The 22,420-nt window shown below is 42.4% G+C and overlaps 2 protein-coding genes across 5 annotated transcripts in view; both read left to right on the top strand.

Annotated features, from left to right (window-relative positions):
- Positions 1 to 14,436, top strand: part of RPL26L1 (ribosomal protein L26 like 1) — a 65,912-nt gene extending 51,476 nt beyond the window's left edge. For 2 of the 4 annotated variants that reach the window (XM_045501260.1, XM_045501251.1), the window contains one exon: positions 13,944 to 14,436. The gene's annotated coding sequence lies outside the window, so the exon portion shown is untranslated. Of the gene's footprint in view, positions 1 to 5,410; positions 5,462 to 13,943 lie in introns of those variants that run through there. The other 2 variants (XM_045501281.1, XM_045501271.1) reach the window with 1 other exon arrangement.
- ATP6V0E1 (ATPase H+ transporting V0 subunit e1) overlaps positions 1 to 14,436 on the top strand; it is a 34,345-nt gene extending 19,909 nt beyond the window's left edge. The window contains exons 3-4 of the mRNA XM_045501293.1: positions 5,411 to 5,540; positions 13,944 to 14,436. Coding sequence (XP_045357249.1) covers positions 5,411 to 5,504 — 94 coding nt within the window. The 3' untranslated portion in view covers positions 5,505 to 5,540; positions 13,944 to 14,436. The remainder of the gene's footprint in view (positions 1 to 5,410; positions 5,541 to 13,943) is intronic.
- Positions 14,437 to 22,420: the final 7,984 nt, after the last annotated feature.

Here is a 22,420-nt window from a genome sequence, read left to right as displayed (position 1 = left end):
TCTTGATGCAGAGATTATTATCTTCATTTTACAAAAGCAAAAACACGTCGGGCTCTGGGCTGATGGCTCAGAGCCTGGAGCCTGTTTCCGATTCTGTGTCTCCCTCTCTCTCTGCCCCTCCCCCGTTCATGCTCTGTCTCTCTCTGTCCCAAAAATAAATAAATGTTGAAAAAAAAAATTTAAAAAAAAAAAAAAAAAAAAAAAGAAAGAAAAAGGGGCGCCTGGGTGGCGCAGTCGGTTAAGCGTCCGACTTCAGCCAGGTCACGATCCTCGCGGTCCGTGAGTTCGAGCCCCGCGTCGGGCTCTGGGCTGATGGCTCAGAGCCTGGAGCCTGCTTCGGATTCTGTGTCTTCCTCTCTCTCTGCCCCTCCCCCGTTCATGCTCTGTCTCTCTCTGTCCCAAAAATAAATAAATGTTGAAAAAAAAAATTTAAAAAAAAAAAAAAAAAAGCAAAAACAGGCTCAGTGTAAGGTCATTGCCTGGAGTCACTCCGCTAATATTTGGTGTAGCTGGAATTGAAAGCCAGTCGTGCCTAACGCTGAATCTCCTATTTTCTTTGTTTTTCTCTCTATGGTAATAATATTTAAATTCAAATTATTTAAATAAAGCAAAACACAGTTCACCCATCTCTCCCATCCCCTACATCCCACCTCTGGCAACCACCCATCTGGTTTTATATATATACCTATATAAAAATTTGTTTTATTTACATATCATAAATAAATATATATATATGTTATATATATTTTTCCACATTTAAGAGAGGTCATACAGTATTTAACTTTCTCTGTCTTATTTTACCTAGCGTAATGCCCTTGAGTTCCATTCATGTTGTCACAACTGACAAGATCTCATTCTTTTTTTTCTCTCTCTTTTTTAAAGATTTTATTTATTTATTTAATTTTATTTTTTAGTTTTTGAAATTTACATCCAAATTAATTGGCATATAGTTCAACAATGATTTCAGGAGTAGATTCCTTAGTGCCCCTTACCCATTTAGCCCATCCCCCCTCCCACAACCCCTCCAGTAACTCTCAGTTTGTTCTCCATATTTATGAGTCTCTTCTGTTTTGTCCCCCTCCCTGTTTTTATATTATTTTTGTTTCCCTTCCCTTATGTTCATCGGTTTTGTCTCTTAAAGTCCTCATATGAGTGAAGTCCTATGATTTTGTCTTTCTCTGACTAATTTCACTTAGCATAATACCTTCCAGTTCCATCCACGTAGTTGCAAATGGCAAGATTTCATTCTTTTTTGACTGCCAAGTAATACTCCATTGTATATATATACCACATCTTCTTTATCCATTCATTTCTTGATGGACATTTGGGCTCTTTCCATACTTTGGCTATTGTTGATAGTGCTGCTATAACCATGGGGGTACATGTGTCCCTTCGAAACAGCACACCTGTATCCCGTGGATAAATGCCTAGTAGTGCAATTGCTGGGTCGTAGGGTAGGTCTATTTTTAGTTTTTTGAGGAACCTCCACACTGTTTTTCCAGAGTGGCTGCACCAGCTTGCATTCCCATCATTCTTTTTTTATGTTTGAATAATAACCTATTGTGTGTGTGTGTGTATATATGTGTGTGTATATATATATATATATATATATATATATATATATATATGCTACAATCTCTTTATCTATTCATCCGTTCATTCATTGATGAAGGCCATATTTTCTAGTAGTGCCTAATAACATTTCTGCCCTTGAAAGAATTTGTGTCATTTGATTGGGATGACGGGATATGACAGGGGTCGTCTCTGTGGGGATAAGGCAGGTCGCTCTCCTGCATCTCTGCTGTTTCTTCATGAACCCACTAATAGAGGTCACTCCTATTATGGCTCTCACTGGAGGGACAGTGGATCAGAAGAGTAGTCCTAGCTGGACTTACCCGTTCCAACAGGGAAGCCAAGCAGTTATTCGCTTAATCTGTGCGCCACCGGGAAGTAATCATCCTTTTGTTCCCTGTTCTCGTATCTGAGCGTGGAACAAAAAAAACAAAACAAGATTTGAGAGAGCTGGCTATAGTCTTTTCTGTGCGGAGGGTGTATTTTGTGCTTGGAGAATTCTAATAACCAAGACCTGAGCTCATGATAAGTGAGCAGGGAGTATTTGTAGAATGAAATTCTCTGCATGTTATTTAAAGCCCACTCTACTGCTAACCTTGTTTTGTCTCACAAGTTCATGAGCCCCTTGGGGGTTGGCCCCTTAACCAGTTCCTCCTCTTTGTGTCCTCACAGCCTGACATGGAGCATGGTCTTGGTAACTGGTTGTGGAATTAGTTGGGAGCTCCTGGACTGCTTGGTTTGGTTTGTCCTTAATAAGCTATGGAAGCAGCCTGGTAGAGTGGGACTCAGGAGGTGTGGGTTCCTCTTCCAACTCTGTCACTGATTCAGTGTGGTATCGAGCTCCCTGGCACTTAGTTTCTTCATCATTAAAATGAGGAACATGGACTTGACCTCTGGGCGGTTCCAGCCCTGCGGTTCTCTGAAATATGTTACCACACCATAGCTGCCTCAGTAGTTTGAATAATTTCAGATGGTTAGTTAAGTTATTAGGCTGGCCTTCAGGTTATGGAGACATGTGGAACAATTTGGGCAAATGTGAAGGGTACACTTAGTTCTCTTTTCTTGGACACATGAAGTAATAGATTCATTGGAATATGATCTCTTCCTCCACCCACTTCCATCAATTCAGAGTGGATTTTTTTCTCTTTCCAGTTTTCCAACGTGTTTATCAGCTTTAAAGGGAAATTTTAAGTCAGGCGGTAGTCAGAAGGGCAGGCACAGAGCTCAGCTGGTTGGAGGAGGGAAAATTCCTCCATGAAATTTCAAGTGAACTGACCTGGGCTTTTTCCCAAGGAATTTTCTTGAACTGTGGTTTGTTGGGGGTTTTTTTTGGTTTGTTTTCTTTCTTTTTTTGTGTGTTTGGTGTTTTTTGTTTTCTTTTGTTTTTGTAATGAGATGTTTTGCTGGATTTGAAACATTAAGAATAGTATGTAAGATTAGATTTTAAAAAGTTTCTGAATCCTGATCTGAGCAGGCAAAGTGGACTTTGTTTTTGACTTGAGATATTTCTGCTTTACCTCAGGTAACAAAAGCTTTTGTGATAGACTTCATCAATAATCGGCAGATGGATTCTTTGTTTCCTTAACTCCAGATAGATTAAATTTAGTTAAGTAGATGCCTTCTGAAATGTTATCTGTTAAAATAGATTTCCAGAGATAACTCTCGTAGTTATCTACAAAACGTAGTTAGGAACATTAGTCTAACCTGATTTCTGGGTTCAGGAGCTGCTACCACCTAATTAGATTTGTGACCCTAGGCAAACCAGTTAGACTCTCTCTGCCTCAGTTTCCTTAACTGTATCGTGGGAGAATTAAAAGAAAGATTATATGTGAAGTATAGCGTCAGTATCTTTTAGAGCTCCCTGGGTGATTATAATGTGCGGCCAGGATCGAGAGGCACTGCTATACGACATCATACAAAGTGCTGGGAGATGGTGCTTTCATTTCATTCTATACATTTTTGATGAAGAAAGGAGACAGACTAGCATAGGGTTCTAGCATATTTTTTTATCTAGTACTTGTAAGCACTGGCCAGTTATTTCAGTCTCTTACGAAAGGATGAACGACTGTTTTTACGGTCAGCCTCTCTTGCCTGCTGGGATTGGGGAAGTCCTGGGTCTGTGGAATTTTCCATGACTCTTAGCTCTGCACCAATTAGTGTTCACTGCAGGCACAGAGCTCTTCAGTGTGTCTGCTTGTGCTGTCTTCTTCCTTTTTTTTTTTCACAGTGTCAGATAGATGTGATCTCAGCCCCAAGTCTTGGCATTTTTTTGTGTTTAACACTCCCGTTTTAAGGACAGATCAGAGAATCTCACCTGAATCAACTTTTTGTTTATAAAGTGAGTCAGCTTAGGGTATCTATTTTGGCCCCATTTCCTCAAGTATCATGTTTCCTGTCACAAAACCACCTTACATGGGGTGGGGCAGGGTAGGAGGGCGGGCAGGTATGTTTGTTTCCGTAGGTGCAAGCTTCTGGTGTGGTGCTGGCAGATTCTGTGGCAGTCTAGTTGCTGGTGATCAGAATCGGCTTTTTGAGCCGTTGGCTGGCAGAGTTCTAAAAACGACAGCAAGTGGAAGAAAAAAGGTGCAACCAGCTGACGGTCCGGTTGGGTTTGGCTGGTTCCCCTCTTATAATAGGGGAATTTAAAGTGCTAAAATTTTAGAAGGAGACTCCTGTAGCAATAACTCTCCTTTTCCTTGCAAAGCGGTTCCTTCTATTCCATGCAGAGAGGATCGCTGCGTCAGATCATGTTACTAAAACCCACTCTCCCAGATCAGTCCATGGAGGCTGGGCTTGTTCACCATACCCTTGCCCCGTAAAATGAGAGTCTCCAATCACTTCATATATATTAAATAGGAACAAAAGGCAATGTGTATTCTGCTCAAATGTTACCTCCTTGGAGAGGTCTTCCCTCACTACCTCCATCATTCCCTATTCCTTCGTCCCACTTTCTTTCCTTCCTGATATTACATTAGGGAAGCTTCGTGAGGGTGGTGACATTTCATTTTCTCCTCTGTATCCGTGGGGCCTGGAACCTAGTAGGTGCTCATTAAATATTTGTTTAATAAGTAAAACATGGAATGGTTTGAACGGCCAGACATTTGTGTATTATCTTTCTTGTTGTTTTTGCTTTAGTCTTAGCTCAGTGATTCTGAAACTTTGCTGGATTATGTGTATTCCTCTATCAGACACAAAACCATTTATTCAGAATTTTGGGAGCAGTAGAACAAAAGTTTAAAGACAATTTAGGTGCTATTTTTTCGCTTCTAACCCTGAGGTAATGTAGCATCACTGTACTTCCTCCATAATTAGTCCATATAGTACAGAGGAATGCCTTGTTGCTTAGATTCTCAAGTAAGCCGGGGGAATTAAATTCCCATTTGGTTCAGCTCCACTGGGGCCCAAAAGACGTGTTACATATTTTAGTGGTGATGGTGATTAGAGAAGGGGAGCTCAAGTGTTACAGTCTAATTGGAAGATGGGGGGCTGAAATTTAACCTTGGCTGTGCCAGTTAAAATGGGTGTGTCATATCAGTTGTGGGTCTTAGCAATTGGAGAATGGATAAAGTAACACCCATTCTTCCTGAGCCTGGAAGTTGTGATGATGCTAAATTGAGATTAGGTAAAAATACTCTGGGTTAAAGGTTTCCTATGAATGCAGGAAATCTTGGATACTTGGAATTAAGGTAATGAGAGAAGAAAAGACAGAGCAGACTATGGTGAAACCTCACTGCTAAATTTCACTAAAGCGCTCGTTCCATCCTAATTGAAGATGGTCCTGTTCCCACATGAGTTCACCACTTTCTGTTGTTTTTATCCTCCCCCATTATTCTTTTAGTTGGCTGATTGCAATTCTGGCCCAGCTCAACCCTCTCTTCGGACCACAGTTGAAAAATGAAACCATCTGGTACCTCAAGTATCATTGGCCTTGAGGAGGAAGACGTATTCTCCAGCGCTCAGTCATTGAGGTGACTATGCCCTGAACCTTTCACATCAGTGTTGTCCATCAGGCAGCTAGAGGTTGCCTTGACTTTTCCTCAGAAAACGACAGCCATTTTAACACTTGGCAAGGGCAGGCTGCCGAAAGCAAACATCTGAAGGACAGAATTTGGAACTTAGGCCATTCACCTTACCAGAGGATTTATTCATGAGATTCTTTTCAATTCTGCTGTTACCCAGCCATTTAAATAAAGTTTGCATGCAGTCTTTCAGACACAGGAGCGCTATTATTTATACTTGATATTGCAGGATTCTTAAGAGTTGCTGGCAGATTTTAAATTAAGAGCATTTCTGAATGCTTTGGATAGAGAGAGACAGGTGCTTTTTGAAAACTGGAATGAAAACTGTAGCTTTTATTTGGTTCACAGGCTCAGAGACATAAGGAGTAGTATAGTGGAAAGATTTATTCACTGGCCGAGAGTCAGGAAACCTGTCATTAAGTTTGTTCCTCTTTCTTGATTATTTCGATAAATGGAAGTTAGCACTCAGTGCTTGCCTAGATCTGGCTCAGCTTTTTTGGCACGGGTGCTGCTTATGTGGTACTGTGAAGTCCTATCAAGAGACACAGAGTGTCTGACTCTCCTGTCTTTAGTGATGCTATGATGATCGGTGGATTCAAGTAATGACAGCCTGGTCCCTCCAGTTGTAAAGTTCTCTGCCAGCCTTTTATCTGGGGGTTTTACCCGTTGATTGTCATAATCTTAGCCTGAAGTAAACGTTTCGGTAGCAAACGCAAAATGGTGATTTTCTAGTTCCATTATTACTTACATTTGATTAGATAAAACGTCTCTACCAAGATGAGCTTAACCCTCATTCTAAGGTTATTTAGTAACCTTGAAATATAGAACATACAGGAAGAGCAGTGTCCGTATTTAATTATTTTAATTTTCAGAGTGAGATATTGGGTGTCCAAGTTACTTCCAGGGCATCCAGTGAGGTTTTCGTTTCTTCCCTTTTGAGTTTTAATCAGTTACATTTATTACCATTTTCGTAGTCAGTTGCTCTTTCTTTGGCCTACTAGAGCCTGTGTAAACTGGCTTCTGTGTCCTTTAATTATTAGTCTTTGGTAGTTTCCTCACTTACTGGCAACATCAAGATGTCCCAGACCCCTCTTGTGTGTTTCCTGTCCCAGACTTGGAATCAGCTGTTTCCTCCTGAAAGGATACCTGGTTCACTAGTCAGTCCTCAAGCCCAGCTGGCCTTCATTCCTTTCAGTGGGAATGGTATTTAACAACCAAGATCTAAAGGGCGCCTGGGTGGCTCGGTCGGTTAAATGTCTGACTCTTGGTTTCGGCTCAGGTCATGATCTCGCGGTTTTGTGGGTTTGGCCCCATGTTGGGCTCTGCCTACTGACCACTTGAAACTTGCTTGGTTTCTCCCCCTCTCTCGGGGGCTCTCTCTCGGCCCCTCCCCTGCTCACCCTCTCTCTGTCTCTCTCAAAGTAAATTTTAAAAAAAGAAAAGATCTGATTGCTAGGTACATCCATTTCTGCTGGGATGTTGCTTCTAAGCCTTTACAGTGGACAGAGCCAGGAATTACATTCTTCTGAGAAGAAAAAAAATCATGAGTTTATGTTAATATTTCTAATTAAAATGTAACATTACATGGTTTTGACTTCTTTGGTTTTATACTTGAGTATCATTCATATATGTCGAAAATCTTGCCTCCTACAGGCAGTAACTTACTTTCATTATCCTGCAATACATACGGTTTCCAGATAACACCAGATAACTACTAACTGTAAGTTTATCGAATGCAATTTAGGATTTCTTTGCTGCTTTATTTGTCCTTAGAACAAATAAAGAAAAGATGTTGTTTTCTGAGGTCACTTGAAATAATTATTTTCTCTCATCATTATCAGTGTGATATATAATCAGATTAAGTTGTTTTATTTTGTGTTCAATTCATAGTAATAGTTTTATTTGCTACTATTTTTGAATATGTAAACATACTTTCACAGTCAGAATTATAAACAAGATACATTCAGAGATGTCTGTCTTTCCAGTGTTTCATTTTGCCAAGATAAGCAAATACATACATACAGGTATATATATGTATATACGTAACATGTATATAAGCAAATACATACACATAAATATATATGTATATGTGTGTATATCCCCCCATACAGCTATTACAGAAAAGATACCATATTGCATATACTCTTCTGTACCTTGCTTTTTTTCACTGAACAATGTATTTTAGAGACCGCTCCTATCAGTGTATAGAGATCTTCTTCAATTCTTTTTATAGCCATTGGTGTACTTTTAGATTGTTTCTAGTCTTTTGCTATTATCGATAGAGGCACAGTATCATCCTATACATATGACATTTTATTTTCTATTTTTGCTGGAAATCTTTGGGTTAGATTCCATGAAAAGTGGATCTCTGGGTTAAAGATGTATGCTTTTTCTAGCTATTACTATACTCCCTTCTATAGGGATTATACCATTTTTACATTTCCACTAACAATGTAGGAGAGTGCTTGTTTCCTCACAGCTTGGATTTTTGCCGATCGAGATAGGTTAAGTAGTCAGCTTTTTCTTTTTTTTCTTTTTCCTTAGAGTTCTGTCTTTGCCCAAAGGGGTTTTGATTTATCATATATATATAAGATATATATATATCATATATATCATATATATTTTATATATATATCATATATATCATATATATTTTATATATATCATATATATTTTATATATATATCATATATATTTTATATATATATCATATATATCATATATATATATATATATATTTTTTTTTTTTTTATCCAGCATTCCAATCCTTCCAGCATTGCCTTTCACTTAACTTCTCTGAGCCTCATTTCCTTCCTGTGTAATGAAAAAGGGCCCTTTGGACCTGAAGAACACTGGGTGTAGATCTGAGGTTTCATTTGTCCATTTTCTTTAAAAAAAAAAAAATTTTTTTTTTTACATGTATTTATTTTGAGAGAGATAGAGACAGCTTGAGCAGGAGAGGGGCAGAGAGAGAGAGAGAGAGAGGGAGAGAAAGAGAGAGAATCCCAAGCAGGCTCAATGCTGCCAGCTGCAGAGCCCCATGTGGGGCTCAGACCCACGAACTGTGAGATCATGACCTGAGCCAAAACCAAGAGTCAGATGCTCAACTGAGTGAGCCACTCAGGCGTCCCTCATTTGTTCATTTTCAATCTCAAGTTAACCTGACTGACAGATACCTTCTGTCTGCACTCTGGTCCAGAGCACAAACCAGGGCTGCTTAAAACTTGTATTAAAGGTGGTTCCTTTACAAGCAAACACCAGGAAGCAGGAGGGCAGAGCCAGACAAACTCTAATTAGGAATGTCTTCACATTTATTCTGCATTTGAGGTCATGACTATGGTAGTACAATAACTGTAGGCCTTTGGAATTATCACATGAAGAGATCTAATCTCTGCCTAACAGAGCAAATAGAACTCCTGTGACAAGACTTCATTTTTCTTTGTGGTAAATCAAAAGATTGAGCTAAATTCCCTTTTGAACTTTGTACTTTTACACAACAGTGGGATGATAAAGGAGTGCAGAACCAGATTTAGGCCTGTCTTCATCTGGTAAGGAAAAATGTTTGATTTTGTACATGATTAGAGGCCAGATTTGGAAAGTAGGAGGTGTAAACCAGACATGGTATGCAGCAGAGAAAAATGAGGCACAGTCATGAAAGCTTTAGGATAATTTTATATAGATGGAATTGATTTGATTTCAACAGCACAGTTAAACACCTAGCTGATCTTTTGCTACTTTAGTCATTTTAATTGCCACGATTTTCTCTCATGTGGTGATGATAGGCTGAGTTATAGCACATTATGTTTATTGGCTGGAAATCTTGCCCAGTACTTCTAAGAACAGTGCTCACTCCCTCTCTTTCCCCTGCCAACCTTGTCTGCCTTTCCTAGATTCCTAAGATGCTTCTGGAACTGTCACATCAAGATTGCTGTTTTTGTCATGGCCCATTTTCCTATTGCCCTGGGGGTGCGATGCTAGTGTGGAATCTTGTTGGAGTGGATTTGGCCCGGCCCCAGTGTCCTACAAGTTAGTTTACCACAGCATTGTAACATTTTAGATGAACTTATATGGCTTACTGCAGTCCTAAAGGGCAAACCTTGTATTTTTTTTTTTTTTTTTTTTTTTACAGAGTCTGGACAGGAGAGGAATAAAGTATATTGGTAATTAGGCCTATGCCCCAGGGGGAGCTGTTTTTCTATGCATTCCAAAAATATTTGAGTGCTCATGAGGTGCCTGGGTACTGAGTGGGGATTTCAGGGAAGGCTGTGGGCTCTAAAGAAGTTTGTGACTTGTTGAGAGGTTGAAAGTAAGCCATGTTTTTGAAAAGTGTAACAGTGCAAGGTGTTTTGTGGTTAAAAAGTGTATCTTTTAGGGGCGTCTGGGCGGCTAAGTTGGTTAAGTGTCCAACTTTGGCTCAGGTCATGGTCTCACCGCTCGTGAGTTTGAACCTCATGTCAGGCTCTGTGCTGACAGTTCAGAGCCTGGAGCCTGCTTCGGATTCTGTGTCTCCCTCTCACTTTGCCTCTCCCCTGCTCATGCTGTTGGTCTATCTGTCTCAAATATAAATAAACATTAAAATTTTTTTTTTTTTGAAAATGTTATCTTTTACCTGGCTCTCTCTGACCGGATTTGCTGCTGCCACTCAAACTGTCATGTCTCTGTTTCAATTCCTGATGTCATAGATCTCCCTGTCACTTAGAGTCAGAACCTGTTCAGTCACTTCTTTCTCTAATCACTTCTTCTCCTTTTCCTCAAATCCATTTGATCCTGGTAATGGCTCTTGTGTCTGTTCTTGTTTCCCGTTTCTCCTTTGGGCACCCTAATTTCTTTTTTTTTTTTTTTTTTTTTTTTTTTCAACGTTTATTTATTTTTGGGACAGAGAGAGACAGAGCATGAATGGGGGAGGGGCAGAGAGAGAGGGAGACACAGAATCGGAAACAGGCTCCAGGCTCCGAGCCATCAACCCAGAGCCCGACGCGGGGCTCGAACTCACGGACGGCGAGATCGTGACCTGGCTGAAGTCGGACGCTTAACCGACTGCGCCACCCAGGCGCCCCAAGGGCACCCTAATTTCTGACCCAGATCAATGTGACTCCAAGTTATTACAGTGGCTCTTCCTCAGGTCTCCCTGCTCTATAGTCACAGTATCTACAAAACTCCACCCTGTTTGTCTTCCTGATGCAGCTGTCCCTGAAAGAGATCACTGCTTGCCTCAGAAGCTTTCAGTAGTTCTCCGTAGGCTACTGTAGGGTTTTTTTTTAAACTTTAAATCTCTGAGTTTAGTGAGTACCTGCCTTTGTAACATGTCGTAAGCACAGCTTTTGTCAGGGTCACCAAAGGTCCTATGAGCCACAAAAGATAAGAATGACTAACCTGCAAATCATGTCCAGCTTCCTCACTTGGCCGTCAAGGCCTTGCCAGTTGCCCTCAGACCACTTTTGCAGCCTACTTATTCGCTATCCTCCGTGACCTATTGGTTCCAGCCCTGCCATTTCCGTGTTCTTGGTCTAATTAACTTCACTTAGCTTTTCCTGTCTCTTACTACCCTATGACATTCATTAATTTAGGACGCAGATTAATAAGCACATACTCTGCAGACATTCTTTCTGCCCTCCGTTCACCCATTCTCTCAATTCTTTGTGATGTTTTCTCTTTGAATGTCCAGCTTTTCTGGCCACTTGGTCTCAAAGTGATTTCATTTCTCCCTAAATGTATTTAGCTATTCATTTGGTACATTGCCTTGACTCGTTAAATACACATACTTTTCATTTGCTTAAATATCTCTCGTAGTTACTCTGCAATAAACACATATCTTGCACATAATCGTAAAAAAGGAATTGTTGTGTGAATTTATCAAAAATGAAAAAACAGAGGGGCGCCTGGGTGGCTCAGTCAGTTAAGCGTCCGACTTCGGCTCAGGTCATGATCTCGTGGTTCATGAGTTTGAGCCCCGCGTCGGGCCCTGTGCTGACAGCTCGGAGCCTGGAGCCTGCTTCAGATTCTGTGTCTCCCTCTCTGTTCATCCCCCACTCGCACTCTGTCTCTCTCTCTCAAAAGTAAATAAAGATTAAAAAAATTAAAAAAATAAAAATAAAATGAAAAAACAGGTAAAAATAAAACCTATTCTTTGACACACACACACACACACACACACACACACACACTCACACACACTCATCCTCCTCTGAAAAGATTTCCTGGTTCAGGCCTTAATATTTTTATGTTGTCTTCACTGTCAGTTTTATCTGAAAGTAGCCTTAGTCATTCCCTTATTTTACAGAATGAGAATGTGGACCCTTTGGTTGAGGTCCTCCCCACCCACCCCCAACGGCGGTTTCATGTCAGAGAGACAATTAGAATATGTGCTTCTTTAATTCACCCCCCAGTCAAACCACAAGTCCATGCCATTTAATATAATGCTCACTCACATTTATCTCAAACTAGTATCATTGAGCCTAAGTGAAAATTAGCCCCTGTTTCAGTGTGGTTTTCCAAAGATGAAGACTTACTTTTTACTTTTGTTATTGTTCATTTGTCCAAAAAGGCCTAAACGATGAGGAGGTCTAACCTGTATGCTTCATAAAAAACTAACACACGAAACATCTGCATTCACTGCTTCGGTATTCTCAAGTAAAATTTCTCATCTGCGTGGAACACAGGTCTGTGCAGACAGGTTGTTCCGGTGGCCTAAGGAGGAGAAGAGGAAATGATCATTAGATTAAAGGTTTTATGAGGCAGTGAGGCACAAGAAACCAGTAGCTCTCATAGTTGCCCCTCCCTGGCCTGATGTGGTTATTTTCCTAGTACATTATAAAAACAGTCCTCTGATTATATCTCGAGTTGAATGTATTTTGTTTGCAGTGGCCTGCCTTAGTGGGTCGAGCAGTCTGGTACTTCCCATGCGGAGGGTGGTTGAACTGCCCCAGCTTGCACCAGTAAGACTTAGCGGCCGTCTTGTATCTGCTACTGGGCATTGTGGACCCTGGGAAACCTATCATTTTACCGCACGGCTCTGTGGATTCTCCTGCTTGTGCCCACTGATCTGGAAAAACTTAAGGACCCATCAGATCTCCCACGTACTACTTGACCTTCAGTCTTGTCAGACGTGCCTGCCACAAACCGTGTCTCTTCCCAGTTTAACTAGCCCTTTGCCCCCCTGCACTTAACCCTCAACATTCTGGGAAATTCTGTGTCATAACCAGCTTGTTTTCTTATCTGCCAACTCAGGCCTTGTGTGGAAATTGCCTTTGAAAGCCACTATTTACTTAATTTTTATATTCTCTTTATTTTTTAATTTTGAAAGCCACATATGTGGCTTTATTTTTATAGTCTTTTTTTTTAATGTTTATTTATTTTTGATAGAGCATGAGCAGGGGAGGGGCAGAGAGAGGAGGAGACACAGAATCCGAAGCAGGTTCCAGGCTCTGAGCTGTCAGCACAAACCCCGATGCAGGGCTCGAGCTCACGGGGCTCGAACTCACAAACCACGAGATCATGACCTGAGCCGAAGTCAGACGCTCAACCGACTGAGCCACCAGGCACCCTTATTTTTATAGTCTTTTAAAATAAGCTTTATGGGGGCGCCTGGGTGGCTCAATCGGTTAAGCATCGAACTCTTAGATTTCGGTTCAGGTCATGAGCTCACCGTTGTGGGATTGAGCCCCAAGTTGGGCTCCTCGCTTGGCATGGAGCCTGCTTGGGATTCTCTCTCCCCCTCTGCCCTTCACCACACACATTCTTTCTCTCTCAAAAATAAATAAAATAGGCTATATTAAGGGAGTGGACGTGACCACTGTTACCAGTTTGATGGTGTGAAGATACATATTTTAAATGTTTGCTAGCTCTGCAAAGGTGATGTTACAGCTTTAAGCTTCCAGAAAAAGAAATCTCATTTGTCACCTATACCAGAAGAATGGGGAGCAAACTAGGAGCAATCTCGAGTACCAAGGAGCTAGCTCTTTAGGAGTCTGACATAAGAGAAAAGCTTGCCATGGCTGTGGGAACCGTGCTTCCTTGCTGTAGGAGGGGAAGGGCAAATACAGATTCTCGAAGTGAACCCATTAGATGCCAGTAGGATTGGTCTGAGTCAACTGCCTGCTTTCTATGACACAGTCCAACTGTTACTTAACGACCCTCAGTTCAGCAATGTCCTTGGTAATCAGATCTCTTGTCACAGCTCTACGAAACCTGTCCAAACTGGGACATTATTTGAGCCAACTTTTCATTCAAGTATTTACTGAGCACCTATATATTTTAAATTATTGGCCTGATTGACTTTTATTGATGTTATTAGCCATTTGCCCACTTGAGGATGGGGTAAGGATTAGTTACTAGAACGGCTTTGTTTTGCAGGTCACGAAGAGAATTCCTCTAGATGCAAAATCAACTCCAAACCCAGAACACCTCTGACTCGCCTGTGTTGGCCATCAGCTGCCTTAAACATTCACACCACGTTTGAATATCTCCTTCTACAATGCAGTATTTTCTCCTGTCACCTTTTTTACATTTTGATGAATTATGTGCCTACTTAACCTAAACTGTGCTGGCTCTGTAAAATGTCTATGCACTCTTCTGAGATAGGAGGCGCTGTACTTCTGAGAAACATGCTGCTCTCTCCTTGGAGCCTGTGCATTTGGAGACCACTCCTGCCTGGTCACAACATGGGAATCTGCGAAGTGTTTAAAAACTGTCGCAAGACCGGTAGAGTCAAGTGGGGCAGTCCGTAGGAGAGCACGTTCAGAGGGAATATCTGTGCTAACAGAATTACACCAAAGTATATTTTCAGGACGACTTTCTTATTTCTGCCATCTATTGGAATAAATTATTTTTCTGCTTTCTGTGGAAATCTGGTTTCGGTGTTTGTTAAGTTCATTTTTGGAAGCTTTTCTATCTTTAGATATGATGCCTTTAAAAAAAAAACTGATGTAGTTCAAACTAGGTTGGAAGTGTAAACCTGGTCATGTGGTTTGATACCTGAAGATACTGGTGAGTACTTCCCTGAATCATTAGTAATCATTTCAGCGCTTACTGTAGCCAAGCAAGGCACTGGAGGAATCAAAGGTGTGGAAATTGAGGTCCCTGCAAGTTCAAGAGCTGATACACAATTTGGAGAGATAAGGTCAGTATACATAGAACTGTAATGCAAGGCCATGTCTGACCATGGTCCATAAAAAAAGTGGTCATGATGGTGAGCAAGTTGAAGGTTCCTTGTATCACAGCAGCTCCTTGTATCATCACACCCCGGAGAAATAGCACCGGAGAAATCGAGGCAGATTAAAAAGCCTGGTATAGGACAGTATTTCTGTGTTTTGGTAGCAGGCATCTGAATAATTCACTAATTTGGGGACTTTATTAGTTTTAAGAAATTAAAATTTTAAATGGATCTAAATTTTCACCAGTGCATGGCTTTTTGACAACCAGCCAAGCCAAGAATGGATTTCCTGTTTTGCAGTTTGTGCTTTTCTATTCCTCCCCGACTATCTGAACTCATTGCTTTGCCTTTCTTAGGACAAAAGAGTTTCGAGTTGAAATGACCGTCCTGCTTTCATTTCTTTGTTTCCATTCTTTACTTTTTGAACTTCAGATTTTCCTGAGAGGCAACTTCATACTTTACATTTCCAGCAAAAGGGTAGCCAATTTCATGGAATCCATAAAACCCTGAAGATCTGACATTGGAGGGGACCATGGTAACAAATGCTAGCTAACCCCATCGTTTTATAGATAAGCAATCTGCACCCAGACAGGGAGAATCGCTTGCCTAGTTAAATGTAGCTGCTCAGAGGCAGACCAGGGAGTAGGATTCCTGGTTTGGTAATTTCCATTCGAAAGCCCTTTTCACTTGCTACCCTGACTCTCCCAGAGTTGGAGCCAACTTTGAGCTTCAAGTAGAAGGGAAGACTTCTGCCAGGCTGTCTCCCATTAGAGCAGTTCACTTGACCCTTAATATCTGTCATTTAAGAAGGCAATGCAGGTGGTTACGGTGGCCACATAAAAGGATGCCACAGTCTTTGAGCCCTAGCCGTGGGGGAAGCGTGACTCCATTGCAGCTCTCCACCCAGATTCTTCTCGCCAGGCTCTGCACCCCATTATCCCTGGGGGCGGGGGAGTCCATCTAAAACCTTCTGACTGCCACCCTGCACTGCTCTCTTGCAAACCACCACGGTTTCGAAGCTGAGCCTTGTGATGTCTCTGGTGTAGTGGCACTTCTTTGAGTGCTGCTTTCACGTGGCTTGAGTTCAGCATGCTGCATTAGCCAATAGGGAGCCTACATAGTTTTAGGACAGCAGACCTTAGCTATGGCGTGCTTGCAGCAGTGATGGAGAGCAGCATTCATGATCATATTTTGACACATTTCCAATGTAATGGCCTAGTTTAAGGCAGAGGTCATGACCCTGGCTGATCCAAGTCCCTGATTTCTGCCTTGTTCTGTTACTTTGTACTGATGCATTTTTTTTACTTGCCATTTGCTCTCAATTAGACATTGGGAAACCAACTGGATTACATTGCTGTTTGCACTAGGGCTTGCTTGCCACTTGCTGGGATCCAATTCCTACAGACACGAGTCAGGAAGATTAGTATGTTGGCTGCACTAGTAACAGTGTGAAACACAAGGATGAGAGCCCGGACGGGCCTGGTTCTGTGCCAGGGAGGTTTTGATTGTCCCCCAGAAGGGAGCATTCTGCTCAGTAAGCCTTCTAGGGAAGGAAAAGGCCCTAATGAGGTAATAGTTCAGGCCTGAACCTGGAAGGGTTCTCCAAACCCTACTGGGACTTACTGCTAGTGAGGCCCTAATGGCCTCAGCATAAAGCCTATGGAAGAAGACAGGAGTAGGGGCGCCTGGGCGGCTCAGTTGGTTGAGCGTCTGACTTCTGCTCAGGTCATGATCTCACGGTTCGTGGGTTTGAGCGCCACGTTGGGCTCTGTACTGACAGCTCAGAGCCTGGAGCCTGCTTCAGATTCTGTGTCTCTCTCTGCCTCTCTCCCACTTGCGCGCGCTCGCTCTCTCAAATATAAACATTAAAAAAAATTTTTTTTTGAAACGAAGAAGAGGAAAGGACCTCCTTTCCTAGCCAAATTAGAGATCAAAGACTTCCTAGATAATCGCAAGCCCCTAAAGGCCAGGGTCACTCTGTCACCTCATAGCTTTATTGGTATTGCTGAAATGAGGGAATCAGCTCAGATTCCGTGAGGGAAACTTGTCGAGTTCCCTTTGCCCAGGAAGTCACTTAACTCTTGAGCCTGTTTCCTTGTTTATGAAAGTGTTGAGAATATTAATATTAACCAGTATATAAACTCAGATACATGTTTTCTCCTCCCCTCATTCCTAGTAACTGACCCATTTTGTTACAGCATGGCCCATTGTCTGAGATGGATGGATGGCCGCGAATCACATTCTGCTTGGCAGTTCACTTGCTCCGGTGATTGTCGCGACCCCAGCTTAGAAGGAGCTCCATCCAGCCCTTTGAGAGGATATTGAAAATGTCCTTCTACAAAACCTGTCCACGTGAACACAGTGTGGACTCCTGGTATGATCATTAGACTAGGTGAGGCCCCAGGTTTGCAATCTTACTGCATCACTTGCAAGCTGGATTAACTTTGCACAAATCATTTAATTTATGAGCCTAAATTTTTTCTTCTACAGAATGGGGCAATACCTGCCCTTTCTGCTATCCAAGTTATTACCAAATGAGATGGTGGTGGTGAAGATGATTTGTAAATTTTAATAATACACAAAGTGTATTTTGCAAAGAAACGACAAAACCGCTGGGACCCCCTGATGACTTTCCTATTAAGATAAGCCCCAGAGGGGCAGCCAACTGATATTTTCTTCTACATTTGGTTTACCTTTTGATTAGTCATTTGTGCTTGGGTCATAGAAAAAGAAAAGGCATGCTCCAGGCTCCAGGCATGAGCTCTCAGCAGGGAGATAGATCTCTTAGAAACCATCATAGCATAAATGTCTGGACCACATCCTTCCTGCCCTTCCAGATTCTACACGAGTTCTATGAGCCCTTCTGCCAGGACAGGAGTATTTCCAGCATTATTTGAAGATGTAATCTGAGGGGCACTGGTTGCTTTTAACAATGTTTTCCTTGTTTTCTTTCAACATAGAATGATGTCTATATCCTTATTACTGACCCAACAAAATTTTATCATATGTTACTTTGACATTGCTTCAGATATAGCACCATTTTGTGCATTTCTTCTGGGCAGTTTTTTAACAACAGTGCTTGGACTCATGGGAGATTTGGCCCTGGATTTCCTTTTCCAAAAATTTGAAGAGTCAATTGCTCTTTTATTAACTATATTTAAATTATATCTTAAAATACATATTTAGGCATTTTAGAGTGGGTTCACCACCCTATCCTTGCTCCCTCCTGTTCAGAGAACAAATGTATTTTTTTCTAACGTTTTACTCATTTTTGAGAGAGAGAGACAGCACGCCAGCAGGGGAGGGGCAGAGAGAGGGAGACACAGAATCCGAAGCAGGTTCCAGGCTCTGAGCGGTCAGCACAGAGCCTGATGTGGGGCTCGAACCCATGAACCATGAGATCATGACCTGAGCCGAAGTCAGCCACTTAACTGACTGAGCCACCCAGGTGCCCCTAGAGAACAAATGTGTTTAAAATGAAGATGGGCTCTTAGGCAAAAGTTATGTATTTTTTTTTCTTGCCCCTTTATTTCAACTTCTTTTCAAGAGTTGAGTGGATGGAATTAATTGTAGAAAAATACGTAATTTTCAAAGAAAAAAAAAATCACAGTATAAAATACCATTGTAAAGGATATTTATCATGGTACAGAATGAAAAAACACCTTAATGCCCTTAAGGAGAGGCTTAAATAAGTTATACTGCACCAAACTGAAGGAATATGGTGCATTTAATAATTTCTTTTTTTTCTGGAACATATGCCTAGAAATGAGATTGAAAAGAGAAAACTACTAACATTGCTTCTGGATGGGAATCATAAGTGATTAAAATTTTCTTTTTCCTTTTTAGCATGTTCTCCTATGAAAAGGTAATACTTGAGTAAAAAACAATAACAATTATTTTAATAACAAAAGATAATAGAATATTAAAAGAAAAAGGATTTTTAACTTTTGTACATAGCAAAAAGCCTGGTGAGAAACAGACCAAAATGTTGATAATGATTATTTCTTTTATGGCTTTGTATATTTTCCAAAAAGAGCATGGTATTCATAATCGGGGGTAAGAGGGAAGGCATTTTGGAGGGGACCACTGTCAAAATAGTGTTAGTACTTCCTTCAAACATTATATAACACACGCACGCACTTTTTTTTTCTCTTTGAGAGCAATTCAGGGTCAGGGGAAATGAAGTCAACTAGCTCTATTAAAACACTGAAGCTATTCTGAATCAATAAAAATCAGCAAGTTCACACAGCAATTCTGATTAACTGTTTCCATTGTGCAGGACAAAGTACAGAGCATTCAGCTTATAAAATCCTGGCCTCCTTTTGTATAGGTGTTCACAGTGACAGCATGGTGAAATGAAAGGGGAGCATTGATTTCGATTCTGCCCACATAGAAAAGTAGAAGCCTGGGGTATTAATGTTCTGGGGTCCCACATGCATTAGAATAAGCCCCACTGTTCTTTCCCTCCCAAGTGCTCCAAGCAAGTCTTTTATTCAGGCTGTGTCACCGCTTCAGTTAAAACCTCCTCCTTTTGAAATGTGTTGGCCCTTTCCCCCCCCCCCAATACTCACCACCACCCCCCCCCCCCCCCCCGGCCAGCCGTAAAACAGGAGTATTCTAGTGGCTAAGGATGCTCAACGACTAATACTGCTACCCACGTGAATCCAGTCAGGATTCTGACATGGTTTCCATAGTTTCTTTACACTGTCCAAAGTGTGGTACTACACTGTGGGTTGCCACTCCAAAACAGAACAAGCAGAGCAGATGTTTTGTAAAAGTAGGCGATGTATTTGAGGAAGCCGGAGTGGAGAAGCTAAGTGTGACTGTGCAAGCCACAAAAGCTTTTCAGCAACACTCAACAGGTATTTCCAGCTCCTGTTCTTTGTCTCGATGTTAGCTGCTCGGAACAGTGGGAAGCAGGAGACTCCCCCTGGGCCCCTGGAGCTTAGAATTCAGCAGGGTGACAACTGGCACTGGGTGTCCCTGGTGGGTGGAGCCCGAGGTAGCCAGGTCCTGTGCCTTAGGACGGACTGGTTGCTGGGTAAGAGCACTAGAGAAACACTGGTAGCGGGAGGCTTCTTGAAGGAAGTGACCTTTAAGGGTAAACCCAAAGGATGATTAAGAGCTAGGCCAACGACTGATGCCGCTGTTTCAAGAGTCTGTGAGAGACAAGTATTCTGGGTTATGGTAATAGGAATGAAATGGAGTCAGAGAAGTAGTGTTTTGGGGGCTAGCGCATATTTACTAGCATATGCAGGTGACTGATTGGATGTTAGGGGTGGGGGTAATTAAGGGACAGGAAGGAGTACAGGTTCCCCGCTGGGTGGACATTGGAACCTTTCACTGAGATGAGGGCAGTGAGGAGTTTAGTTGTAGACAGATGGAATTTGCCGGCACCAGAGGTATGCACGTGCAGATACCCAGTGGGCAATTGTTAAGTGGCTCTGGATGTCGAGCAGGAAACCCGAGCTGTAGGTGGGGGTGTGGGGCACCAGCATGGAGATAACTGAACCTGTGAGTGTGGCTACGAGGGCCAGGAAGAGCATGTAGAGTGAGCAGAGACGCAGTCTGGGCTGGAGGCTAGGAGCATCCTCTCTTAAGCGGTGGGCAGAGAAAGAAGAGGAATCTAAAGGGGACCCATGGAAAATGCCGCCTTGGCTTGGACAGCAGTCAGCACCACCCTCCCCTCCAGCTTCCTCACATACCTTATCCTATGAGTAAGTGGGACATATTCCTATTTTACAGTTGGAGATACTGCGGTTACGTGACTTAGCCAGTTTCACCCAGAGGCTACCACCTGAAATCCGCAAAATTAGGTGCATGTACCCCGGTCTGTGTTTTTCCGGGGAGCAAGTATATGGCTTTCATGAGACCTCTGGAAAAGTTCAGAACCACTGTTACTAGTACTATCAACAGTAGGGGCACCTGGCTGGCTCAGTTGGTGGAGCATACGACTCTTGATCTCAGGGTTATGGGTTTGAGCCCCATGTTGGGCAAAGAGTTTACTTAAGAAAATAATAATACCTACAATAGCTGATCCTTCCCTGGTGCCTACTGTGTGCCAGGCCCTAAGGACTTTACCCGTCACCAGACTGTAACTGGGGCAGGACAGGGCAAAGAGCAGTATCGCACATCTCTCCCCTTTCTAATAGTCTCAACTCCTCTGTGTCCCCCCAACCCCCAGGCGGGAGAAAAGACCGCCAATCTGGTCGTCTTTTCTCCCGTGGTGTTTACAGGGGCCGCTTACTGTTACTACTTCCTTTTTTAGAAGGAGAGGAGAACTGCCCCCTACTTTGTCCTAATCTCACTTCAGTTTCCACCTCGACTCCCAGTTTTCCCAAAGGTGACTCCCTTGTTTTGCCATGCTGGGAAGAGATGCTTGGATAGTGGGCAAGAAGCCCCCTCGTGTCGAGCTGACTGGTTGTAGGGGCACCAGGGAAGAGCTGTGGCCAGGTCATCAGGACTCCTGCAGCCATGATCCTGGCTTTAGCCTGAGTGACGATGGGTGGGCCGACCAGGTTGCTAAGATGTCCTCAGGGTTTATATGGAAAGGCAGGCACCCTGCAGGGGCCTAGGTGGGCACTGAGGTATGGGGGCCAAGGCATGCATCTTCCCCTCCTAACAGGATAGTACCTGCAGTTGGCATTCAGGTTTGTTAACGTGCTTTATGTCTTGCTGCGACTGGTGTGTAAGAACAGGTGTAGAGGATGGCACCCATTTCTTTCACACATTTCACTCCTGGGCTGGACCCTGTGAGGCCAGCATGAAAACACTGGTGGTACCTTCCCTGGTTTTGCTGTCACACCAGGGAAATTTACGACATTGCGAATTTGCAGGGAAAACAAAAAAACCTGGGATACACAGGACCTCCCCCCCCCCCCCTTCACCCATAGTTCTCTGAACTTTTTATTCTTATTTATTTCTGTCTTCTAGCAACCTCTCTGGACTGTTCACTTCCTGGATGTGGAAATCCAGCTTCATAGTTTTACACTGGATTGAGGCTTTCGGAGCACACTTCCATCCGTAGCTCAGCAATCTATTATCAGAGTTACGGGTCTTGGTTCCTGCTGCTTATCAATCTGTTCCTCCACTTGCTGTTTTTATCGGCCTACTTCGGGCCTCACCAAGAAGAATGTCTTGTTGTACCTGTCCTTTGGGAATCTTTCCTACAACAAATGCTAAATTGTTCTCACTCTCTGGCTTCCTGGTTTGCTGTCAGTTAGAGTTGCTGATACTAACAATGTATGTTCAGCTCAGTGCTGACAAAAAACCAAACCAAAGCAAAAAACAAAATCCCACAGGAACTGCTAGTTGTCCTAGAAGTTTTCAGTCTTAGTGGAACAGACAAAACAATTTTGACAGGAATGCTGCCTTGGAAGATAACGGAATCACCAAACAGTCTGAGTTGCCGGCTGCCTTCTCTTGCCAGCCTACTTTCCCTTTGCTGCTGCTTCTCTTCTAAGAAGCTTCTGGTCACATTCCTCCCTAGTAGGTGGGGGAGGGGAGAGCCAACACTGTTGAGCACCATTATGCATCAGGTTCTGCATTTGATTTTCAAAATCAACCTGAGGGAAGTTATGCCAGAAATCAAGGAACAGTCAGCTTAGTTTGTGCCTTGCCCCAATATGTTAGCAAGAAAGTGGCCCTGAAACACATAGGTATCTTGTTGTTAACCCCT

Source organism: Leopardus geoffroyi, chromosome A1, assembly GCF_018350155.1.
Source record: "Leopardus geoffroyi isolate Oge1 chromosome A1, O.geoffroyi_Oge1_pat1.0, whole genome shotgun sequence".
Classification (NCBI taxonomy): domain Eukaryota; kingdom Metazoa; phylum Chordata; class Mammalia; order Carnivora; family Felidae; genus Leopardus; species Leopardus geoffroyi.
The sequence above is the reverse complement of the archived record's forward strand: the minus strand, read 5'-3'. Positions and strand labels throughout refer to the sequence as shown.